A 21,443-nucleotide genomic window follows, 5' to 3' on the forward strand; every position below is an offset into this window, starting at 1 on the left:
AAACACGGGGCAGGGGGGATCTCCCCTGGTTCTAAAATTTAATCAGCTTTACATATAATTCTCTAAAGTGCAAAAGCTCTGATACTAGAAACAAAAACTTCAGGAAATGAGAGGCAGCATTAGTTGTCTCTACTCACCAAAATGTAGCTTCTCCCTTATTTTCAGCCCTATTCTTCCAAGAGCTCCCTATGACCTAGATTTTAATGCCAAGTTATTGGCAGCTCAATAGGAAGCAAAACGAGGACACACTTTTATTGCTGTCGTTGCTGGATTTTTCTATCAGTGGGTGAGTTTACGGAATTTAGGACCCAGGAGATGGGCAAATTTAATAATATTCCCAGGTTTCTCACGCCATAAAGGAAAAGAGACAGCCATTCACAAAGCCAAGTATTCTAAACACGATGCAGTTTTGCCAAGAGTCTGCTCTCCAGCGAATGCCCCCTGTGCCCTCCACTGACTGCCGTGTGGTGTTTGTGAGGCCACAGGGCTAAAAGTAAGGAGACACCTTTGGGCACACAGCGAAGTACACAATTCACTCTTTCCGGTCCGACCGCCTCACGACAGGGTGAAGAAATGTGGTTCCTCAAACCGTCTCACTAGCAAATTTCCTAGCAATGTTTATCAGAGCCTTCTAATGACTGGGGTGGAGCACACAGCTCCTGCAATCAGCTCGCAACAACCTGGTTCCCCAGAGTGGAAGGACTGATGCAGGGTTTGCTCCGGGTGTGCAGACCCTGGTAAACAGTTGCTTCCTTTCTGTTCCAGACCATTCCTGTCTTCTAATTAAGCAATGCAAATAGGCGTGGCCACACGGGCCCCTAATCCAAATCAGAGGCAAGTGTAGAAAAGCGCCTCTGGCCACTGAAGGACATCCAATGCCACCCTCCCCTCCCCCTTCCATATGCTCAGCCAAGGAGGCTCCTTGTGCTGGAGCCCAGCAGCCTGAAGACAAGGCTCACGCAAGGGATTCTCCCCCTCCTTCCATCTGGGGGTGGTACTGGGTCTACTTTTCAAAAAGGTTTGGTTTGGACACTTCTCCAAAGCTATCACTTTATACTCAAGTGAGAATTTCAATAGTTTCTTATTTTATTGGGAATACTTTTGGTGAGGTTTCCATTACAAGACAGTTAAAGTGGATGGATCAAGTCTCTATTTCACTATTCATGAATATGAAAACGTGGTGACCATCCGTGACAGGGCGATGGCAAGTCAAAGGAATCTTCATACCAAGGGTGGGGCTCCCAGTGCAGAAAGGCGTGGTGCGTGTATAAACACACACTCTGGAAACTGCAAATGTCATGCCTCTCTATGCAAACACAAGTAGAAAGCTCTCTTTCTACCAGGCACGGAAGAGTCGTGAAAAGTTTCTGCTGGAACAAGAGCAGAGGAACTGTTAAGTGCTTCTCAATCTGTCAGGAGTCTGTTAGGTAACAATTTTCGTTTAAAAAAGGAAAAAGAAATGTACTTTCTTCAAAAGTAACCTTCCTATAGGAATAGAATAAGAAAGAATACTTTTTTTAAAATTTGTTTTCTTTCTTATTTCCTGAGTTAAATTCTTTAACGTTCTTTGGAAATGAATGGGTGAAAACAATTTCGTCACATGTGCATTTTATATTCATTCACATGGTGTCTATGGTTTATAAATTATAATCTCCAATTTTACAAATAATAATTTTTTAAAAAAAGGCTCAGGCAGCGGCTGAGAGTTTTGCCAACTTTGCATTGAGAGTAAGCAGCAGAGACCCAGGCACAGACCTGAGCAGGCAGGGTCTCCTCTCCTGATTCTTACAATTTCTAATAAGACAGTATCAAGCCTGACTATTTGCCTCAAAGCACAGGATGGTATGAAGGCTTACATGGGGTTAGTGAGAGATGACATTTCCTCACTGTCTCTAAATTATAGCAAAATACCAAATAGGCAGACTGCTTCTGCTATGCTCTCATTTTAAGAAACAGGGGGATGGGGAGGGAAGATAAGTCACCATAAGATATTTTTATTCTATGTGGAATTAAAACAAAATTCCTCTTACAAATTATTCTACACTGCCTTAATGTTTAAAACATAGCTTGAATAACCAAAGACTTCAACCTTCAGATCAAAGGTGGAATTAAGAAGGGGAAAAAATAAAGGAATAAAAAAAAAAATAAGAAATTAAGTTTCATGCACTCCACCTATGAAGGCAGGAGAGAAGAAATTTGAAGATTTCAGAGTGAAAACAGCCTGGATGGCGTGGCTCAGTGCTTGTCGACCTATGAACAGGAGGTCATGTTTCGATTCCCTGTCAGGGCACATACCTGGGTTGAAGGTTGCAGGTTTGATCCTCAGTGGGGGGCATGCAAGAGGCAGCTGGCCAATGATTCTCTCTCATTGTTGATGTTTCTACCTCTCTCTGTCTCTCCCCCTTCCTCTCCGAAATCAATAAAAAAAAATATTTTTTCAAAGAATGAAAACAAAAGCTTATTTAATTTTTGTTAAGAAAATAATCATAGCAACCTAGTCTCCGAATTTTTCAGTTAACTGAGATTTCACTGAATTAAAAAGGAACTTCACTGTAAGCACAGACACTAACTGTTGGTGAAACAAACTAATTTCTGTAAGAGTTAGCTAAAGTTGCAAACTCCAGCACGAAGGAGAAAAAGACCATTAATTGCAAAAATACTTCCATATATTCTAAGTTCATGTATTAATATTCAAGTGCATTTTATTTCCCGTTTTCAGTTAAGTGCGTTTTCTTGCATTTAATTATATCATAACTAACTTAGCAAAGCGCATCTTCATTCTTAGCTTTAAATTAGGCTCTGGAGCCCTCCTATTTCCATGCTTGATTAAAAGCACTGGAAGTACACCGAATAGTAAAATGCGTCATTGATGGTTCTGCATCATTTAGAAAACTAATCATACTCTCCGGTACTAAAAACCTATTCATATTTCAAGGGTATAATTAATGGAGAAATTTTACACCTTAATTTTCCTCCAACATGATCATGCCATAGTTGGGGGAATGGTGGAGGAATGCGATGACAGCACTGAATAACATCAGAAGTCAGTTCACTGTTTTGATTAATAAAATTCTTATTGCCCAGTTATCATATTCAGACACTCAGTTATCCAGTTATTATGCTGGAATGTAAATGTTATTTCCTTAAAGCCACTCTGACTTAAGTTTTCATTGCACCCAGTGATAAACCCTTCACTGGCTTAGTAACAGCCATGGCAACTCAGTTCCAAGGGCCTCTGACTGACCCCCGTGTGTTGTATAAACATTTTTGGCAGGAACCTCCACAGCCAATGCATAAGGATGATCTAATTTTGCAAGCGTGTCGTTACCAACCTTCTCGTATGCAACTCAGGCCAAGTTTTTCCCCTTGTGAATGTTTTTCAAGCCCGTGGAAGAAAAGAACAAGATAGAGTGAGAGTACTGCCTTGTTACTTCATATTTGCTAAACCAGATCCCCTCAAGTCTAAGCCACTCCCTGCTTTGCAGTGGGACACACCTTTCTGTTGTCACCCAGGTCCCATAAACACTTGTACTAATTACTAGTCTCCTGGTGGCCCAAAAGCAGCATCTAGAGGGGTCCGGCTCACAGAGGGGCCAGCTTAGCACTAGGTGTTGAAAAAGACAAGGAACATATTCCCACCCACCCAGACTCTTCCAAGTGAAATAAAATTCCTCCTCACCGCCAAGTTCTTTCTTTCACTAGCTTCTCTCCAACCGTCTCTCACACCGTCATAGCTCCATATCGCTGTTGTCATAGTTTTTTAAGCAAACTATTTTATTCTTAATACACTCATTTTTACATGTAAAAGGACTGAGCAGTTGTTATTTTATTTTATTTTCATCTTTTAAATCAGCTCTATGAAACACACCCTAAACACTATGATATGAGACCCAATGGAATATCTTTTTCTTCCACTATTAAAAAACGTAAAACCTGCAACATGTTTGAGAAACTCCTCTATATAATAAGGGTGGTGATCCTTGAGTAAAAGAAAAAACACCTCTAAGTCACCTGTATCATATTCTTGATATAGATTTCTTATAGTTACATTTGGATATTGCTTCCTCACCATGATAAACACTGCCTACAAGTTTTGAAAAATAATGTCCCTAAGTAGGGGGCCGGGCTGAGCAGCTGGCCCTGGAGGGAGGCCACAACTTGACCACCATGTGTGATGCCTCTTAGGCCTGCGTCTCAGCTCTGTGCAGCGAGGAGCTACAGCCCTTGGATGAGACAGCCTTACAGCAAAAGCTGAATATCAGTTTTGGCCACGCTAGAGAAGGCCATCGAGATCTAGAGCAAACACTGGAGTTGTGTGCAGAGGTTTGCCACTGGTCTGGGTCGTTCCCTACGGGAGGCCCAGGCAGGTGAGAGGGAAGAGGCCAGACTGAGCGCCATGGCCATGCCATCAAGGGGGCCCAGCAAGCACAGGCTGCTGCAGCAGGGAGCACAGCCCCAGGCCAGCAGAGGAGTCTGGGGAGCAGGATGCCCTGTGACTCCCCGATTCCCATCCTCTGAGCTTCATCACTGTGCTTTTGTTCATTTTTTTCAATTAAAAACAAAAATCCACATTCAAAAAATTAAAAAATATATAATCAATCCATTTTAAAATGTCCCTGGGTACACATTAATGTTAAAAAAAAAAATCAGTCTAGCCAAACTTTTTTTTTTAATTTTTATTTTATTTTATGCTAAGACCAATAATCCTGAGAGCTCCAACTAAAAAATCTGGAAACTGAGGAGTTTCTGTAAACCCACTTCTGTGGTGGGAAGATTTTCCTATGGCCCAAGTTCCGTGCTGACCGTATATGGAAGGATGTGGGGCACAGGCCTGAAGGAAGCATAGATCCCATTTATTAAAGGATGCACAGTTGCTAGTAAGGTAATAACCTCACTGACTACTGGGGCCTTTGAAAAATTTACCTGTCAAAGGCCTGTTTGGTAATGAGTAACTTTAAGGAATAACGTAACACATGACAATAGCATTACCACTTGGAATAAATAAGAAAATGTTCAATTTTGGAAAACTTACCACCGAGACAGGGTCCATGGCCTCTTGCTTGACAGGAACTGGGTCAAACATGAGCATTCTTTTAGTTAAGCTTTCTAGGGTGCTCTGGTGTTTGGCCTAGAAAACAAAACAAAGTGTCCATCTCAATCCCAAGGTTACTTTAAATAAAAACCAGTAAAAATAAAACATAATATTCCTCACTCCCCTTCTCTGCTCCTTCCTCTCCCCCGCCCCCAGAATAGTTGGAATTTGTTTCCTTTACCTATGAAAGATGCCATTTTGTATAATTAAAACCAGACTCCATGGTCATAACCAGATGAGAGCCAATTGGCATTCCTAACTCAAATCCATAAACCCGGACGTTTCTGGAACAATAGTAAAGCCCCTTCCAAGAAGTAAATCTTCCTTAAGACTGTAGTGCAAACTCAACAGAAGTTCACATTATATATGAGTGTCAAACACTTTTCCTTACAGAAAAATCGGGGGGAAAAGACAAGCAAAAAGAAAACCTAGAACCAACCATCATTAATACCTTTGTTTTTATCCTTACAAATTTTTTTAAAAACATATTTTTATTGATTTCAGAGAGGAAGGAAGGGAGCGAGAGAGAGAGAGAAACATCCATGATGAGAGAGAATCATGGATCGGCTGCCTCCTGCAAGTCCCCCCCCCCCCCCCCCGACTGGGGATTGAGCCCACAACCCGGGCATATGCCCCTGAATGGAATCGAACCCAGGACCCTTCAGTTCGAAGGCCGATGCTCTATTCACTGAGCCAAACTGGCTAGGGCTCCTTACAAATTTTTTACATGGGATTATAGTATGCATAGAATTTAGTATCCATAATTTCACTTGACAATTTATTAGGAAAATGTTTCTTTTTGGTAAGCATGGTTCCATACCATCAAATTCAGTATGCCACATCAGTTTATGTAAATTGTCCCTTTTTACTGGGCACTTAGGTTGCACATCCTTAATTTTTAAAATAAGTTTTAGTCTTGGGTGACAAGCATGGACATTTTCCAAAGCATATGATGTATCATCCAGCAAAGACACTGTATTATTTCCATCAATAAAACAGAACCTGTTTCCCAATCCCAACATTTCTACCAGCAACATGCATCATCACTTAAAACAAAACAAATCTTGCCAATTTGCTAGTATCAAAATGGCAAATTATTTTTACTCTAAGTTGATTTAATTACTGAATTAAAATTTATCATTTACATTTCTTCTTTTAAGAAATGCCTATTCAGGTCTTCAGTTCTCAGCTTCCCCCCTCTCCCAAATGTTATTGTTTTCTAAGCATTTTTATATGTGAAGAATAGTAGCTGTATTCACTCCCATTCTTTTGCAAATTTCTCATTAGAAAATCAGACACTCTTCAGCCAGATGCATCTTGTCCTTGTTCAGTCTTTCTCTTCCCTGCTTCTAACATTCTGCTCGTTATCCATGTATTTTCTTCTTTGTTCTAAGCTATTCCACTTGTAGCACTAGTCCACATGAAGCCAACTGCTCCCTCACAGGACAAAACATTCAGTTTGCTCAATCCCCAGCTGCACTTCACAGGTGATGGAATCACCGCCCCGCTACTACTCAGATCTTCAGCGATCTCTTCAGGCACTTGCTATCCAAGTTTGGTTTACATGTTAGAGGCGAAGTCTTTATGGATCACTTTGGTTTGGGTGGAAAAGTGAACAAGTTCTAGATTGACTTCTACCTGAAAGAGCTGTACAGTCCCTGGTTCTTGATTACTTCCTATGTTTTAGCATTAAAACTACCCATCCCCACCCCACCCCACCTCCGGACAGTAATCTGTGGTTTGCCCTATGGGTTATACTAAGATATCCGCACATACAATTATAAAAGTAATATCATGTTGTTCTTGTGTTTCAATGCTTCCTTGGAGAAAGCTTCTCCTGGGTCTCGGGACAACACATGAACATCATTTTTAACTCAACATAAGGCCCTGACTTCAAAATCCCATTTTCCTACATCATAGGATGTATTGTAATCTGTGAACACAATCTGATACCAGGGGGCTCAAATCAATGGTGCTACCACCCTCATGTCTTCCAGCAAGAACAAACTCCAACAACCAGCGAAAAATGGATGATTTCATGATGAAGGATGAAAACCCCTTTTTTGCTTTGAGATCTATTATTAACCAGTTCCCAGCGTAGCAGCTGTACAGATAGATGTTTCTAAAAATTGCTGTCCAGTGTCCTATACTGGACCTTAAACAAAAGATGTGATATGTGCTTTTATCAATGAGGTCAGATAATTCAGCGGCCCTGACCCATGGCTGGCCACCCCTCCCCCAAGCCTTTTAAATGGAATTAATCCTTATAGATGCACCCACTCCTCTGACAGTATCTTGATGCAAATCCTTCTCAATAAGAGCCCTCAGATTCTCAGGTGTCTAAGGGAAGAGCCCAGGTCAAGGAGACTCATGAATTGCATCCTAGCCCTCCCAGGGACAAATCCTTTCAAATGTAAAAGGACATCTCTTTAATCTACTTCCTAAAATCTATACCCACAGTGTTTTAGGAAAAGAAAATTAGAATTAAAGCAAAACAAAGCAAGCTCTAAATAGTTTATGTCAATAGGTATGCACTCAATTTTTTTATATATATACCCTGTACAAAGAGCATTACATTTGTTGGTTCCAACTTCTGGAACACTATCAGGCATTTGCCTCTTTGCTAACATGACCTTTCAGAAGTAATAGAGTTTCGTATCACCACCCTATTCAGTCCTCTGTGCTTTATTAGAGGTCACCCCCCCCACCCACACACACACACACAGATTAAAGCCACTAAGATTTCACAGCTGCCTATGTCCTCCATGAGATCTCATTAAGCACCGGGTCATTTTTCAACTGTACCCCGGGAAGAGCTTCCTAGCCTCTCCTCACCTCACCTGTGCCCTTTACTCCCAGTGAGAGCAGCACAGTGGAAGTGAGATGATGGGCTCTGGAGTTCATTTTGGTTCAAATGCTAATGCCACCATTTAGCCCATAAAGCCTTAAATCAATTTTCCTAATGACCACTGTATCCATTTAGAAATGAATTACACATTAACCTGCTAGTTCTTGTATCATTTTAAGACATTACTTAAGTTACTTTCATTTTTTAATTTTTATGTTTTATCTAAATCTAAGGAAATTAGTGCGCTGCAAGACTTGCAACCCTAAGAGAGAAAAGTCTAATATTAAGCATCTGTTTAACCAAACCTGACTCACTTTTATTTTAAAAAGAGCTGTCAATGGGTGCTTCCATTTGTTCAGACGGTGCCTTAGAGAAACTCAGTAGTGATGAAGGGAATATTTCTCATTATAGAAGTATTTCAGCTAATAAATGAAGAAGGAATGGGAAGATTAGAATACCTCGTTTTGAAACTCCTAACTAAATAATGCATCACTGGATAACAACAACAACAACAACAAAAAATTCTGTGCAAAGTTCAAATATCACTAGGAACAGAATCACATCTAACAGCACATTGTTCCCTACTTGGTAGCTTGTAAAATGACCGATTATGCTTTTAGTGCTAGTCACAGGAGAGGGAACAAGATAAAGGACATGAAAAGAAAATGATGTACCCTAATCTGTTCACAAGGGCTTCCTGGGAGTGCGGGTGGGAATGTGACAGCTTTATACACACCAGTGTGCCAACTTTAAAGTGAATTCTACAATTAAACCTTTCAATAAAAACATGAGAGGGGAGGCTAAGCTAGGAAGGAACCAAATTTAGGAAGAGAATCAAACATAGGAACACAAATCAGGATTTGGTTTATTTGCGAAAAGCCTGTAAACCTGTACCCACTGTGCTTACCTCTGGGGAGACCACTTTGCCACTAGTACCGACTCTCTTTGGGTCAGAGAAGAGTGCCTGCAATGTCTCCAACGTGCCTTGCAAAGAACTGAGAAGCAGCCAGAACACGGGAAGAACTGAAGTCTCTTAACTTAGTGGCTTTATTTCCCCCCCAGCAACTCCGTACTCTGGGGATGTTACCATCATTTTTAAAGAATGCTAAAAACTACAAATTCTGCAGAAAATCTGTTACACAACACTGGTAGCAATCTTAAGTCCGACCAGTAGGTGGCGCGCTAAAACAGGTATTATAAGACACTGGCAGCAAATTGAGTTTGCCAACAGTCAGGGTCTTTAAACCTAGTGGGTTTTAAGCAGGCTCCGGAATTCTGTTAACCATTTTATGTGGGTATCACAGACACGAGGAGGCCCCAAATGTGGTTCTGTTTTTTCTTACAACTATTTTCCTATCATAAACACATTTACATCTTGGTTGTATGTTGCCTAGCAGAAATATATTCTAATCTAAACTAAGCCATCCCAAGATAATGAAACTGCTTTAAAAGAGGGGGAAAAAAGGGGCAAAACTGGTTTAAAAAAACTTTTAAGTTATTGAGGTGCTTAAAAGGAAAAATATAGAAACACCATCATTGCCAAAATAATTTTCCATAACTGGAGCAAATGTCATCTTTCCCAACTGTGTTATTTTGCTGGGAAGGGCCAAGACAGCTGGATTTTCCTCTGAAAGGAAGAAACACATTTCTCTTCATACTCTCTCCACTTCTACTTCTAACTTTTCAGATGTTGAAATAAGGGTCAGATTTTTTACCAAAATGGAAAACTGCATGATTATGTATTAAAAAGCTTCAGTGGATCATTTACATGACGTTTCAGAAGTAATATAGTTGCGTGTCACCACCCTATTCAGTCTTCCGTGCTGTATGAGGGCACAATGTGCTACAGAGCTCAGAAATACACACAGCCCTTAACGCACCGCGGTTATGATTTACCAAATCTCCTTTCAAAGTTGCTTGTCTAGAAGATAGAGCATGTTTATTACAAAAACAACTTTATAAATGACTGCCCCTTCTTTAGAAGTATGAGAGAGAGAGAGAGAGAGAGAGAGAGAGAGTGTGTGTGTGTGTGTGTGTGTGTGTGAGAGAGAGAGAGAGAGAGAGAGAGAGAGAGAGAGAGAGATTGAGAATATGAAGGCGAACAGAATGTGTGTCTGAAGCCGTTTCTTGGTGACATAGCAGGATTTGCCTCTGACATTCTCCCTTCTCATCTTTTTGTTATGCCTTCTCTTCCATATCTTTCTTTCCTTATATTCTCAAAGAGTCCCTGCATTATCCTTCCCAACCCAGCCTGACCTGACCTAAGGCTCCAAATCCCCGCCCTGCCTCAAAGCAAATCTGTTTCCTAGCTGACCTCAGCCAGGTGTAAGAAAAACAGTAGGATCAAATCAACACATCTTCTTTCTGTAAGTGCCCCCTACCGCCCCCCCGCCCCAGCTTTTAACTCTCCCAAGCATTTGGATGTTAAAGGAGGAAGCATGTTTCTCCTCCCCACTCCCCCCCCCACCCCCGACTCTTTACTCTCCAAAGGAACTTCAGGGGAAAAAGGAAAAAGAAAACTCAACAAACCAATCTCTTGGGGGGGGGGGAGAGTGTGTGTGTGTGTGTGTGTGTGTGTGTGTGTGTGTGTGTGTGTGTGTGTGTAATTCTTGGCCAGGAAGAGGACCAGGACAGGCAGGCAATATCCCTGCAGCTAAACTTCCTTTCCAAAGAAACTTTTCTTTCTTCACTTCTGTACCCAAACTCTTTAAGCTCCCAAGGAGCTGAATACTTAATGGCAGCTGCTCTGGCCATGCACAGGAGGGGCCAGGCAACAGATGTAAGCAGGCGTTTTGAAGTTGGAGGCCCTTTTCAGAACAGCCGAAGGCTGGCACCTACCTGGAAATGCGTCCCGTTTTCATATCACTTGATGACTTCCACCTACCTCAGTCTTCTCTAGTTGGTTTGAAAAGGGGGGGAACAATCCACGGAGTCTTTCTAAATCGTTGCCCCTCATAAATTAGTTATTTTGCATCAAAATGTTTTGTAAATGGGGAAGAAGTTAATTATTTAGTTTCAGATTAAATATAATGATCCAGTGAGCAAACAATCCGCCCTCTCTCCTCTCTCGGCTAACAAGCCACCCAATTTTACTTTCCTGCCTCCACCCATCTGCTCCACCCTATGGAGAGTTGCCAAGGCGAGTCCAACTTGTCCAAACAGGACATGGCTTCAGATAAGATTCTGCCCACACCCTGTACTTCGGAAAGACGGAGTGAAGCAATTGATTTTGCATGTAAATAAGGACAGGTGCAAAGGTAACCACCAGGCACAATCCCTACACTTTAGCAGAAGGAGGCCCAGCAAGGCAGGGATGGGGGTAGGGAAACCCAACCCAGACCCAGTAGGTAAACTCTCAAGTTCACAGCCACCTGGTTAGTAGCATTCCATACCTTTCTTAAAAGAAATTTTAGCAAACCCTAATTATTTTCAATACTAAGGTTACCACTTGTTTTCCTTCTTTAGGCGGACAATTTCGTATTTTAGTTTTAAGGGCAAGCAACCCAAGATCCATTGAGAAATTCCCATGATGCATAATCCTGCTGTGCACGTATCTTTGTATCTTATAAGGCTGCCCAAGCCCTCGCCGTTCTCTTCTGTGGATGTTATATAATCAAATCCAGAAGGGCTGTGTGAGGCCAGGCTGCCTCGCTCTGCTGGTGCCCTATCACTGGAGACCCACCCCACTCCACCCTAAGGGGCCTCCACCCATGGGGCCCCACCCTGGAGGGAGTGGGAGGCTGGGAGGGACCAACTGGCTCCAGCCAGCAGCTAGTTCCTGGAAACTCTGGCCTCAGCAGTGATGGCTGGAACCTTAAAAATAACCAGAAAGAATCGTCAGGGTGGTGGTAATTCCCTGGGCTCCTGAGAATTCTCCATTAAAAGGCTATCTCATAGCACCCCGGAACCTTTGGATAGGAACCATGAGCTAATACTGCCCTCTCCTTCAAAGTAAACAAAAAGGCAAGAGAAAAGAACTGGAACCACTGCTATGTAAGAGAATGAATTCAACATGTCCCCAAACCAAGCCCTCCTCCTCACTCCTGCCTTGAAAAGGCTGCCAGGCTGCCCCCACCTCCCACTTGCTTTATTTTCTGGTCATTCAGCATGGAAACCTCTCTTTCCATTTCTGCAGCTGCCATCTAAAGCCAAGCCCTCAGTACCTCAGGACCCTGTTACTGGGTTTTTCCCCTCCACTGGCCTCCCCACCTCCAACCCATCCCAATCCCCTGGCCTCCTACATTTCTCAAAGCCCTCCTCTCATCTAGTCTTTCCTAAGCTCACAAACCTTCCTCCCTCCAACGGGATCCCCAGGGCTTGGGGAGTGGGTTCAAGAACCCATGCTCAGCACCCCTCTACCAACCAGCTGCCCCCTGCTCCAACAAGTGCCCTTCATGCTGGCTGCCCTGTCCCCCACCCCCAATGCCTTTGTTCACTTTTGGCCCTGATGCTGGGCAACCCGCGAGGAATGCCCCGTCCCCTTCCGGCTTATCTCAATCCTCCTAATTCTTCAAAGACCAGCTCAAGGCCCTCCCCACTCGGTGCCGCCACTGACTGCACCCTGGTACCTCTGCGGCGGCCTTTCTTACCTAGATAGGCTGGGCCTTTTAACTTGCCCAAGGTAGGTCTCAGACCAGCACCTGAGCATGTGGCATACTCCTTCAGAGGACTCCCTCCCCACAGGAGATCAGGCTTGTCCACTAAAGGGCATTTTTTTGGTCAGGCACAAGGAGCCAATATAAGAGGACTTAGTCCATGGTAAGAGTTCCAGTTATTTGTTCTTCCCTTTGAATGCACTTGGAATCTCCCTTAAATAGTTAATGGGGATGAGGCAGACCAGACCTAACCCTAAAGGAAACTAAACTTCTCTAAAAAAAAAAAAAAAAAAGAAGAAAGAAAAGAAAAGAAAAAAGAAAAGCTTTTACTCTTAATCTTGCCTGTTAGGGGTCCTCCAGAAACCTTATCAGTTTCATCCTCAAAGAATATTTTATTACCCACCCAGAGAGATCTTCTAAACAAGTCTAGTGTCAAGGTCTCTACGCTGTTTTAGAGCCTAAAATAGAAAAGAGAGAGATAGAAGAGGCAATTGCATGAGGAGGGGGGGAGGGTGTACATGTAACAAAAAACACTAGGTTTTTGACCAAGGAAAGCCAGGGATTTCCTGTGGATCCTTACCACCTTTATGACTGCCAATCTGCAGGTGCTGTTCTTTACAAGGACTGTGTCATTCAAAGCCCGCGAGGTCGGTACTACCTTCCCATTTTACTGATGAGAACACTAGAACAGAGAGGCAAAGTAATCTGTCCAAGATCACACAGCAGCTAAGTTGTAGAGCTGGGATTTGAACCCAAAGTAGGCTGACTTCAAAGCTGGTGTACTTGGCACCCCACTCTCCTTCCTCAGGCAGAGGACAACATCACACCACAAACAGCAAAAGTGAGATAGCGATTTCCGTGAACAGATCTGTCCATGGGGCATAGGGCACTGGGGGACAGTGTCTTTCTTTACAATAGCTGCAATTTCAGTCCCTCCCTACTGGTCCCTGATGCCTACCTTCTCTCGTAGAGTGCATTCTTGGACACAAGATCAAAAGATGCATTCTGAAGGCCCTAAATTAGGCTATTATTCTTCCTAGCCAATGCACCTGCAACTAGTCCATAAAACTGCTGAGAAAAATTGGCAGCTTTACTCAAGTAAATACGGAAATCCTCATAATCACTGTACAAAGGTGGAAGGGTCAGGTCCTCATCCCCATTTTAGAAATGAGGAAATGGAGGAACAGAGGTGAAATGGCTCGCCCAAATCTGCAGAGCTGCTTGGAGCTGCAGGCCAAGAACAAAAGTGTGTCTGCCTGTAGACCAGGGCTCTTTCTGTTCTGCTTCAGTCTGTGCCGTGGGACCGACTTTTAAGTGAAATCATCTCACATTAGGGTCACCCCCTGGTAACGGAGGGTGTGCGACGTGTGGTGTGCAGTGCCACACGGGCCCATGCTCGCTTGGCAGGGCCAAGGGAGGTTCCAGCGGGCAATTAAGGTTTCAAAACGCCTTTCTGGTTAGAGCACTCTGGACCGACTCCATCCTGTGGCATAACTAAGAAGAATGACTGCACATAATTTAAGATTAGCTCTAATGAGTAGGTGTTCAATGAACACTTGGGAGATGCATAAATGAATGGATGTCAATCTGCACTTCTCACATGCTAGGATAAAATGAAGGGCAAGGGCCACAGAATGACCTTCCACCAGGTGTCACACAGTGAAACCAGTCTGAAAAATCATCTCCTAAAACCTAAAACACAAAGTAAAGGTGAAAACTTCTGGAGGCTCAGAGAGAATAACTCCCTTGTTTGGAGAACTAAGTGGAACAGGAACTTGAACTGACTAATGAAAGTCCTTTTGGGGTGCAATGCTTTGGAAGGCACCAGGGTATAAAGTGCAGGAACAGATAAAGGAGTGGATTTCAGAGATTAGACTCAAAGAACAGTAATTAGTATAAAGAGCGTATAGGCCAAAGGAGAAAAAACCCACACCTGATTCCCAGGTCGCTCTCCAGGGTAGATGCACTCACCTCCACATCCACTTGATCTCCTATGTCTACATTTGGCCGCACTCCACTGATCTGGGTTGAGACTAGCTCCAGGCCATGCCTGGAGATCCTCAAGCCTGCCAGAAATTGGTAACCATCTAGAGCATGCCTCAAGCTAATCTGGGCTCTTCAGGGTCCTCCTGGAAGGGGGCAGCCTCAGAAAACACCCGCTTCATGGAAATCAGGGCAAGAGCCAGATCCAGGGTTACAAGGAATGCATGGGCTGAAGGGCCACTTAACTTGCTACATTCTGTCTCCCGCTCCCCTAATCATTAGATGGGGGGAATGATAACGTATTCCGCCTAGCAACACAACAGAGTGAGTTTCAAAAAGATCCAGAACCTGTTTTGTTAGAGAAAGAACTTTACTATTAAACACTCTGACCGAGGGGTACAAAATATACTGATAATTTTTAAAAATGGTCTATTGAATTATGGTGACTTTTCAGGAAAAGCACACAGCCAGTTAAGAGGATATATATTTTTTTTAATTTGGGAGAAAACAGTCCTAGTTCTGGTTCAGAAACGGTGTCTCTGGCATTATGTCTATCTTATTCTTGCTAAATTTCAAGGAAAGAGGTGGGGTTTCAGGGATGGGGTGGGGAGCAGGGCTACCTCCTTTGGACAATGCTCTCCCCTATCGGGGTAGACTGCTGTCTGGTTTCCTGTCTCCAGCTCTGCTTCAGAGGACAAACAGGGTCTAAGAAAGGGACAGATCCGGCTGGAAAATGAGAATGCTAAAACCATCATAATCCTTCCTTTCCACCTCACTCCAAGATGACTTTTGACTAGAGTATTACATGTTAGCAAAGCAGATAACAATTGTTTTATGATTCTAGGGATTTTTTTTAAAAAGCTAGAACCAATGATGAATGAAGCACTTTAGAAAGAAACACAATTTCCAGAATAATGTAATTCCTAGTATTAAGACGATGAGGTTGTTTATATTTATTTTCTTCAAACACAACCAGTGTGAAAATAGAGTAAGAATTACCACCTAAGAAAGCTGTTCATTTTCAAGCAAAAAAATGGTGATTTGGAAATATTAGGAAGGGGGAGTGAGGATAAAATGGAATTGAATTAGGAATGATGATTTACATGGTCAAGAGATAAATTATTCCCCCTTTTTTTTGTAATTATAGTAACTTTCAGACTGTTATCATTTACCCTATTTAGTTTAGCATTTAGAAGCTTGCAGAATTTTTTTTTTTTCTGGTAAAATATATTAGCTCCTTATAATCTCTATTAACCACCTCCCTCTTCCCACAAATGAGGAGGGAAGAATGATTTGGGGTAAGCCAAATAAAAAAACTCAATCTATCAAATCTATTTGGATTGTTAACAAATTTGGAACTAAAACAAAACAAAAATCTTGCTTCAATGTGGGTTACTTATGAATTATAGTTGAAAGGCCTCTTGTCCTACAAGTCAGCTAATAAATCAAGTTTGCTTCATCCAAAGAAGAAAAAAAAAAATCTTATTGAAACTTTCCAAAACTCCCATCTTTTTTCAAGGAAAGTCATCAGTCTACTATTAGATCCTAGTAGTTTTCTTAATATCATATTGTATATTTATCCATAAGGCAAAAATGCGGCGGAACTAAATATTAAAACCAAAGTACTATTATCATCAACTTTTGGAAGAATATGGCCTAACTTGCTGCCTTATTTAATTATTCCATTAAATAATATTGTAAGTAATTCCTTTAGATTTTAAAGAAAATCCAAAAATAAGAACTTTAAAAAAGAAACTTGCCAAGTTTTCTTTTCCAACCATTTCTTTAAAACTTTGTTTCTGAAGAACCAGGAGAAAAATAATATGTTCAAATAGGTTTTAAATAGTTAACCCCAAACTGGCAGAATATATAAAAAAGAAAAAAAAATGGGATTATAAGAAAGTTGTTCTTGTAAGACAATAAAAATAAAGAGTATTCTCCTGTTTCCAAAATATAAGATTAAAATTTTTTTCCAAACTATCATTAAATGAATTTCCTATTTCCAGTTCTCCTTTTCTTTGACCTGGTTATTCTTAAAATAGTTTGGAAATCAGATGTAGAAGACCGTCAAATCTTTGTCCTTAAAAAGATTCTCCTAGTACTCAAGTGTTTGTGTTTAAAAAGACATGAACCTGGGATTTTCCCCCCCAATATATCTTGTTTTGCTTTAATACTTTTTCTAAAGATTTGTTCCTTAACATAGGCAAGACTTTCAAGTCAGCCCAGGCTGCCAAGACTGCTTTAGTTCTTTATCCAATGGTGCTTCCGATGCCTTGAGCATCCCTTGTTAAATGTGAACAAGGATGGACCACATCTCTCAGATAAGGATGGGTCTTCTAAACTGTGAGGTGGTAATCCTGACCCAGAATTGACAGCTTCAGGGCAAAAATGCCTATCTCAAAACAAACACCCTATGCACCTCAAAACAAGAATAAAAACCAACCAACCAACAACAACAAAAACCAAAACCTCCTTTACACTTCTAGCCAATATGCACACAAGTCTCAAGTCACAATTGACAATGATAAATTTAAAAAGGTAAAAGTCTTTATTCACCCACATAAACACAGTGGAGGCAAAGGGTGTATGTAAAAAGGTTAACTGACTTCTCATTATGACATAACACGGGCATCTTAAGCAATAGCAAGTGTGTAGAGACATGATAACTCCCTGGGTGGGGATAAGGGAGTTTAGGGGCAGGGACCAAGGCCTGGTTTGGGCTACTGATCTACCAGAAAACAGCCTGAAACAGGAAAGAGCACACATATGCCACTTGGAATGTATGACGCAAACCCCAGCCTTGAAACAAAGAACAGGAAACAGCTCTGCTGGCTGTGCTGGAGAGAAAGCACAGAGAAACATTTAGCCGGCCCTCCCTGACCCTATATTCATGAGCAGCTGGAGTTTTTAAAGACAACAACAGGGGGGTGGAGGTGTTTGTTCTATGGGTGTGAATAATAACACCAGCTTTATACAGGGGACCTGCCCTATTTACAAATAGGAGCTTCCACATACAGTCAACGTGAGTGAACATGGGATTTTATCATATTCAAGCAGCAGAGACCTTCCTAATTAACACCAGTCTCCCTACCGATTTCTTTTGTCTCTGCATCCCCCATCCCAATGGCTGGTCTCTAGCCATGATCAAATTCTGGGTTAGGGTAATAATTATTATTCAGCCTCAGAGAATCAGTAGGAAAATGAAGATAAAACACGCTGTTAAGAATTCAGATTACAATTGGGTTATACCACACAACTGAAAAAGTGTCCCTTAGCCACATAACTAAATTCTAAGACAAAGTGTGGACACCTAGTCACCTCACATTTTCACTGTCCTTTTCAACTGCATAATTATAAAAATATTTGCACACAGCTGCACATCTGTACACACGTTGACAGAAATTCACCTTTTGAGAATGATTCTGCTCCAGACATTTCATATAATCCAAAATTGTTACACAATCTGTAGAACAGAGTATCAATTAACAGAGTATCAATTTTTATAAGATAGGCTAAAATATTTCCTTTAGGTATTTTTAAGGTAGTAAAATTCCTTCATATTCCTTTTCCCATTATTTCTCTTTATGTTAGCACTACTGAACTCCAGTTTCCATGATCAGAGATTTAAGAATTTGTGTAGACATTAACTCCAGGTTTAAAAAATAAAGAAAGGAAGAAAAAGGCATCACTCTCCTTATAGCAACCAGAAGATTGGGTTTTAATTAGAAACTTGGCAGTGAAAAAAAAAAAAAAAAAGGCAACAACCTTTCTCCAAAGCTATGTTGCTGTTTTATATCTGACAAGGTTTTGCAGTCTAAGCAGCTACTTTTCTTTGTTATTGTCAAGTTAGAATTTTTATACTTGCATTCTCCTGCATGCAAGCCCAATGCCCCTTACAGTGTCTCTTCATTGAACTTACTAATAGCACGTTACGTTTTTTCCTTCTAATGGTTCTGCAGCAAACCCCACTGACTGTAGAAACTGAGATGTTACTCTAGGGAGTTTAAATTAATCAAACATCTCATTTCAGGTTTCTGTTAACAGCCTAAGGTCAACTAACATGTTCCATGTTTCAAGCCGGAAGAAACTTATACCTTCACTTTCTTAAAAAAAAAAAAAAAATACTCGCACAATTTTGGATAGTGTAATGGTATCAGATTGTTTTTTTCCCTGAAAGTAAGTCTTCCCTCAGGTTAGGCAGATCATCATTCAGATGGACTTCTCTCAGAAATAAAATGCTCCTCAGATTCATACATAAAGCACTAAAAAAAGGACATCACAAAATTGCTCTGTGGAAAAACCTTTAATGAACAACTGCCCTATGCCTCACTTGATTTTGCTAATAATTACAGGTACAAAGCCTAAATAAATAATAATTACAGACTCTTTTTCCCCCCATATACCATACTCTTGTGAGAACATCATATATCTCTAAAGTGTCTTGGCGATCTTCGTGGAAAAATACATTGAGTTAGTAAAAAATTCAGTGCAAAATATTTACTTTAGCGAAATACAAAAAGGTGTGCAATTTCCAATTTCCGTTTAACCTGCCTTATTCAAAACAAGTCCCATTCACATGCTTTTCTCCTAGTACTCAAGTGTTTGTCTTGTTGGAAAATTTAAAGCAAAAAGGTTCTCCCGGTTATCTGCCCAAGAAGTGGCTATGACAATTCCAGGTATTATCTGCCATCTCCAGGAAAGCCACTGGGGATCAATCCCTCGGTCCCGGTCCGGCTCTGGTCCCTAACTGCAGGCAGCTGCCTAAGGCGGTCGCCGCCTCCGGCCACGCTGCAATCTTTGCTCCAGGCACTGCGGCAGGTTCTCTCCGTGCCCCGAGGAGGACGCTCCAAACCCGGCCAGCCCCCGGGATCCAGACGCCCGGGCAGCTCCTGGGCTCCAGGACCGAGAATGGGATGCTGCCTCCAGTCCCAATGGCCCCAAGTTTTTTCCCAGAGGGACCGGGAGGCTCTTCCAAGTTTGTTCCGGCGGGCGAGCCACCGCGCGCCCCGTCCGAGAAGGGGGGCGGCGGGGAGCGCGGGCGGAGGGCGGGGAGGGGGAGGGCGCGGGAGGGAGGTGGGGGACCCGGAGGGGGAGGAGCAGGAGCGCGGCCTCGGCGCTACCTTTCTCCAAACAACGTTGCCACACGCGGAGACCACTGAAATTTAGGGGGCTTTGGAGGGGATCGCGAACGAGCGGGCGGGCGGCGGCCGGGGACCACACAGGTGAGCCCCCGCCCGCGCCCTCGCCGGCGCCGCGGCGGGAGCTGCCGGCCTCGCTCACCCGCACCCCCGGATCCTCATGGTGGCTCCCCCCAATCCCACACTTTCTACCGCTAAACCCGGGACTTCCTCCTCCTAGTCTCCCTCTCCGCCCCCATCCCTGGCTGCGAGGAGCTGTTGCACTTTCCCGAGCCCATTGGCGCCTGCACCCCCAACCCATTCACAGAGCACCCCATTAAAAATATGAAACCGGACGAGCCCCAAAGGGGGGCAGCCGGAGGCGGGCGAGAAGGAAAGGTGAGGGAGAGGGGACTTACTTTTCGAGGTGCAGTGCTGAGCGCTGCAGATTAGAAATAAAGGCCCGGCTCTGGGCTGCCTGAACCCCGCGAATGCAGTAATGTCAGCGCCCCAGTGCGGGCGCGGCGGCGGCGGGGTCGCAGGGGACGCGGACTGCGCGCGTGCGGCGGCGCTGCTCGGCTCGCGGGCGCTCGCTGCGCTCCGGCTCCGGCCCGGTCCGCGCGGCTCCGCTCCCGGCTCCCCTCTGGCTCCTGGCACCGACTCCGGGCAGTCACATGACGCCGGCGCCGCTCGCTCTGCGAGCCTCCCGGGGCTGGCGGGGTAAGTAGAGGCTGGGACCCGGGGTGGGAGGGTCAGGGAGGGGAGAGGAGCCGCCGCGGCCGCCCGGGCTGGGCGGGTCCCCACCCACTGGGTGGAGGCAGCCGCCGGAGGGGTCGACCGAGTCACTCGCGCAAACACGCACCCCGCCCTGCGCCCTTCCCCCGCCACCCCCGCCTCCCGCGCCGCCTCCGCCCCGCCCCGCCCAGTCACCCGGGGACGGCCTGACAGACACTCATTATTCCCCGGAGCCGGGCGCCGCCCCGCCGGCCCAACCTGTCCCGCGAGGCGCGGCGCGGCCGTGGGGCTGGGCGGGCGCGGCGCGGCCCCCGCCCAGGAGCCCCCGCCCTCCGGCCCCCGCCCGGTCCGGCGCGCCCGGCCCCGCGCCCCCTCCCTTCGCCCTCCGCCCGGGAGCCCGCGCCCCGCCCGCCTGGACCCGCCGCGCCGCCGCCCGAGCCCGGGGGGAAGGAAGGGCGGCGTTGCCCGCTCCGGGCGTCACAGGGCTGCAGCCCGCTGCGCCGCTTCCAAAACACACCGCCGGGCTCGCGGGCGAGCTGAGGCGGGGGACCGGGCCGGGTGAGGCCATCCATCAGCCGGCCCCGGCGGGAAGGGCTGGGCCCCCGCGGCCAGGCGGCCCCTCCTGGGCCGAGTGCATCCAAGTCTCTTAAAGAAAAAGCAGAAAGGGCACCAGTGGTGACGGAGCGGGTGGACCGGGGCAGAAGCGGAGAGGAGAGGCGGGGAAAGGGAGGGCATTGGGGTGCCTGCAACCCTAAAGTGGCCCCGAGTTTCCAAGGTCATTCCCCATTCTCTGAGCGCGCCCTTTCTTTGTGCCCGGGGCGCGGGGTCCCCCTCGTCGCCCACCCCACAGATGGACGGCCCGGGTGGCGCACCCCGCCTCCCAGGACTTTTCTTTGAAGGCCCGTTGACCCCGAAGCAAACTTCCCACGGGCCTGGCCTGGCACTGGAGCGAAAAGGAGACCAGTAGCAGCGGCATTTGCTCAACCGGGCCTGCCTGAAAACTTGGCAAACTTCGGTCCAGGTCCTCCCTTCCGCCCCCGCGGGCGAACTCGGGCCAGCGGAGGGCTCTGCCC

General features: G+C 44.6%; 1 protein-coding gene across 3 annotated transcripts in view; it reads right to left on the reverse strand.

Annotated features, from left to right (window-relative positions):
- KLF3 (KLF transcription factor 3) overlaps positions 1–20,507 on the reverse strand; it is a 33,879-nt gene extending 13,372 nt beyond the window's left edge. Inside the window, exons 1-3 of one of the 3 annotated variants that reach the window (XM_080657495.1) lie at positions 10,779–11,005; positions 8,255–8,362; positions 5,033–5,128 (exon numbers count right to left, since the gene is read on the reverse strand). In XM_080657495.1, coding sequence (XP_080513621.1) covers positions 5,033–5,089 — 57 coding nt within the window. In that variant the 5' untranslated portion in view covers positions 5,090–5,128; positions 8,255–8,362; positions 10,779–11,005. Of the gene's footprint in view, positions 1–5,032; positions 5,129–8,254; positions 8,363–10,778; positions 11,014–20,054 lie in introns of those variants that run through there. The other 2 variants (XM_080657493.1, XM_080657494.1) reach the window with 2 other exon arrangements.
- Positions 20,508–21,443: the final 936 nt, after the last annotated feature.

The sequence above is a fragment of the Plecotus auritus genome (genome assembly GCF_963455305.1).
Source record: "Plecotus auritus genome assembly, chromosome: 1".
In the NCBI taxonomy this organism is placed as follows: Eukaryota; Metazoa; Chordata; class Mammalia; order Chiroptera; family Vespertilionidae; genus Plecotus; species Plecotus auritus.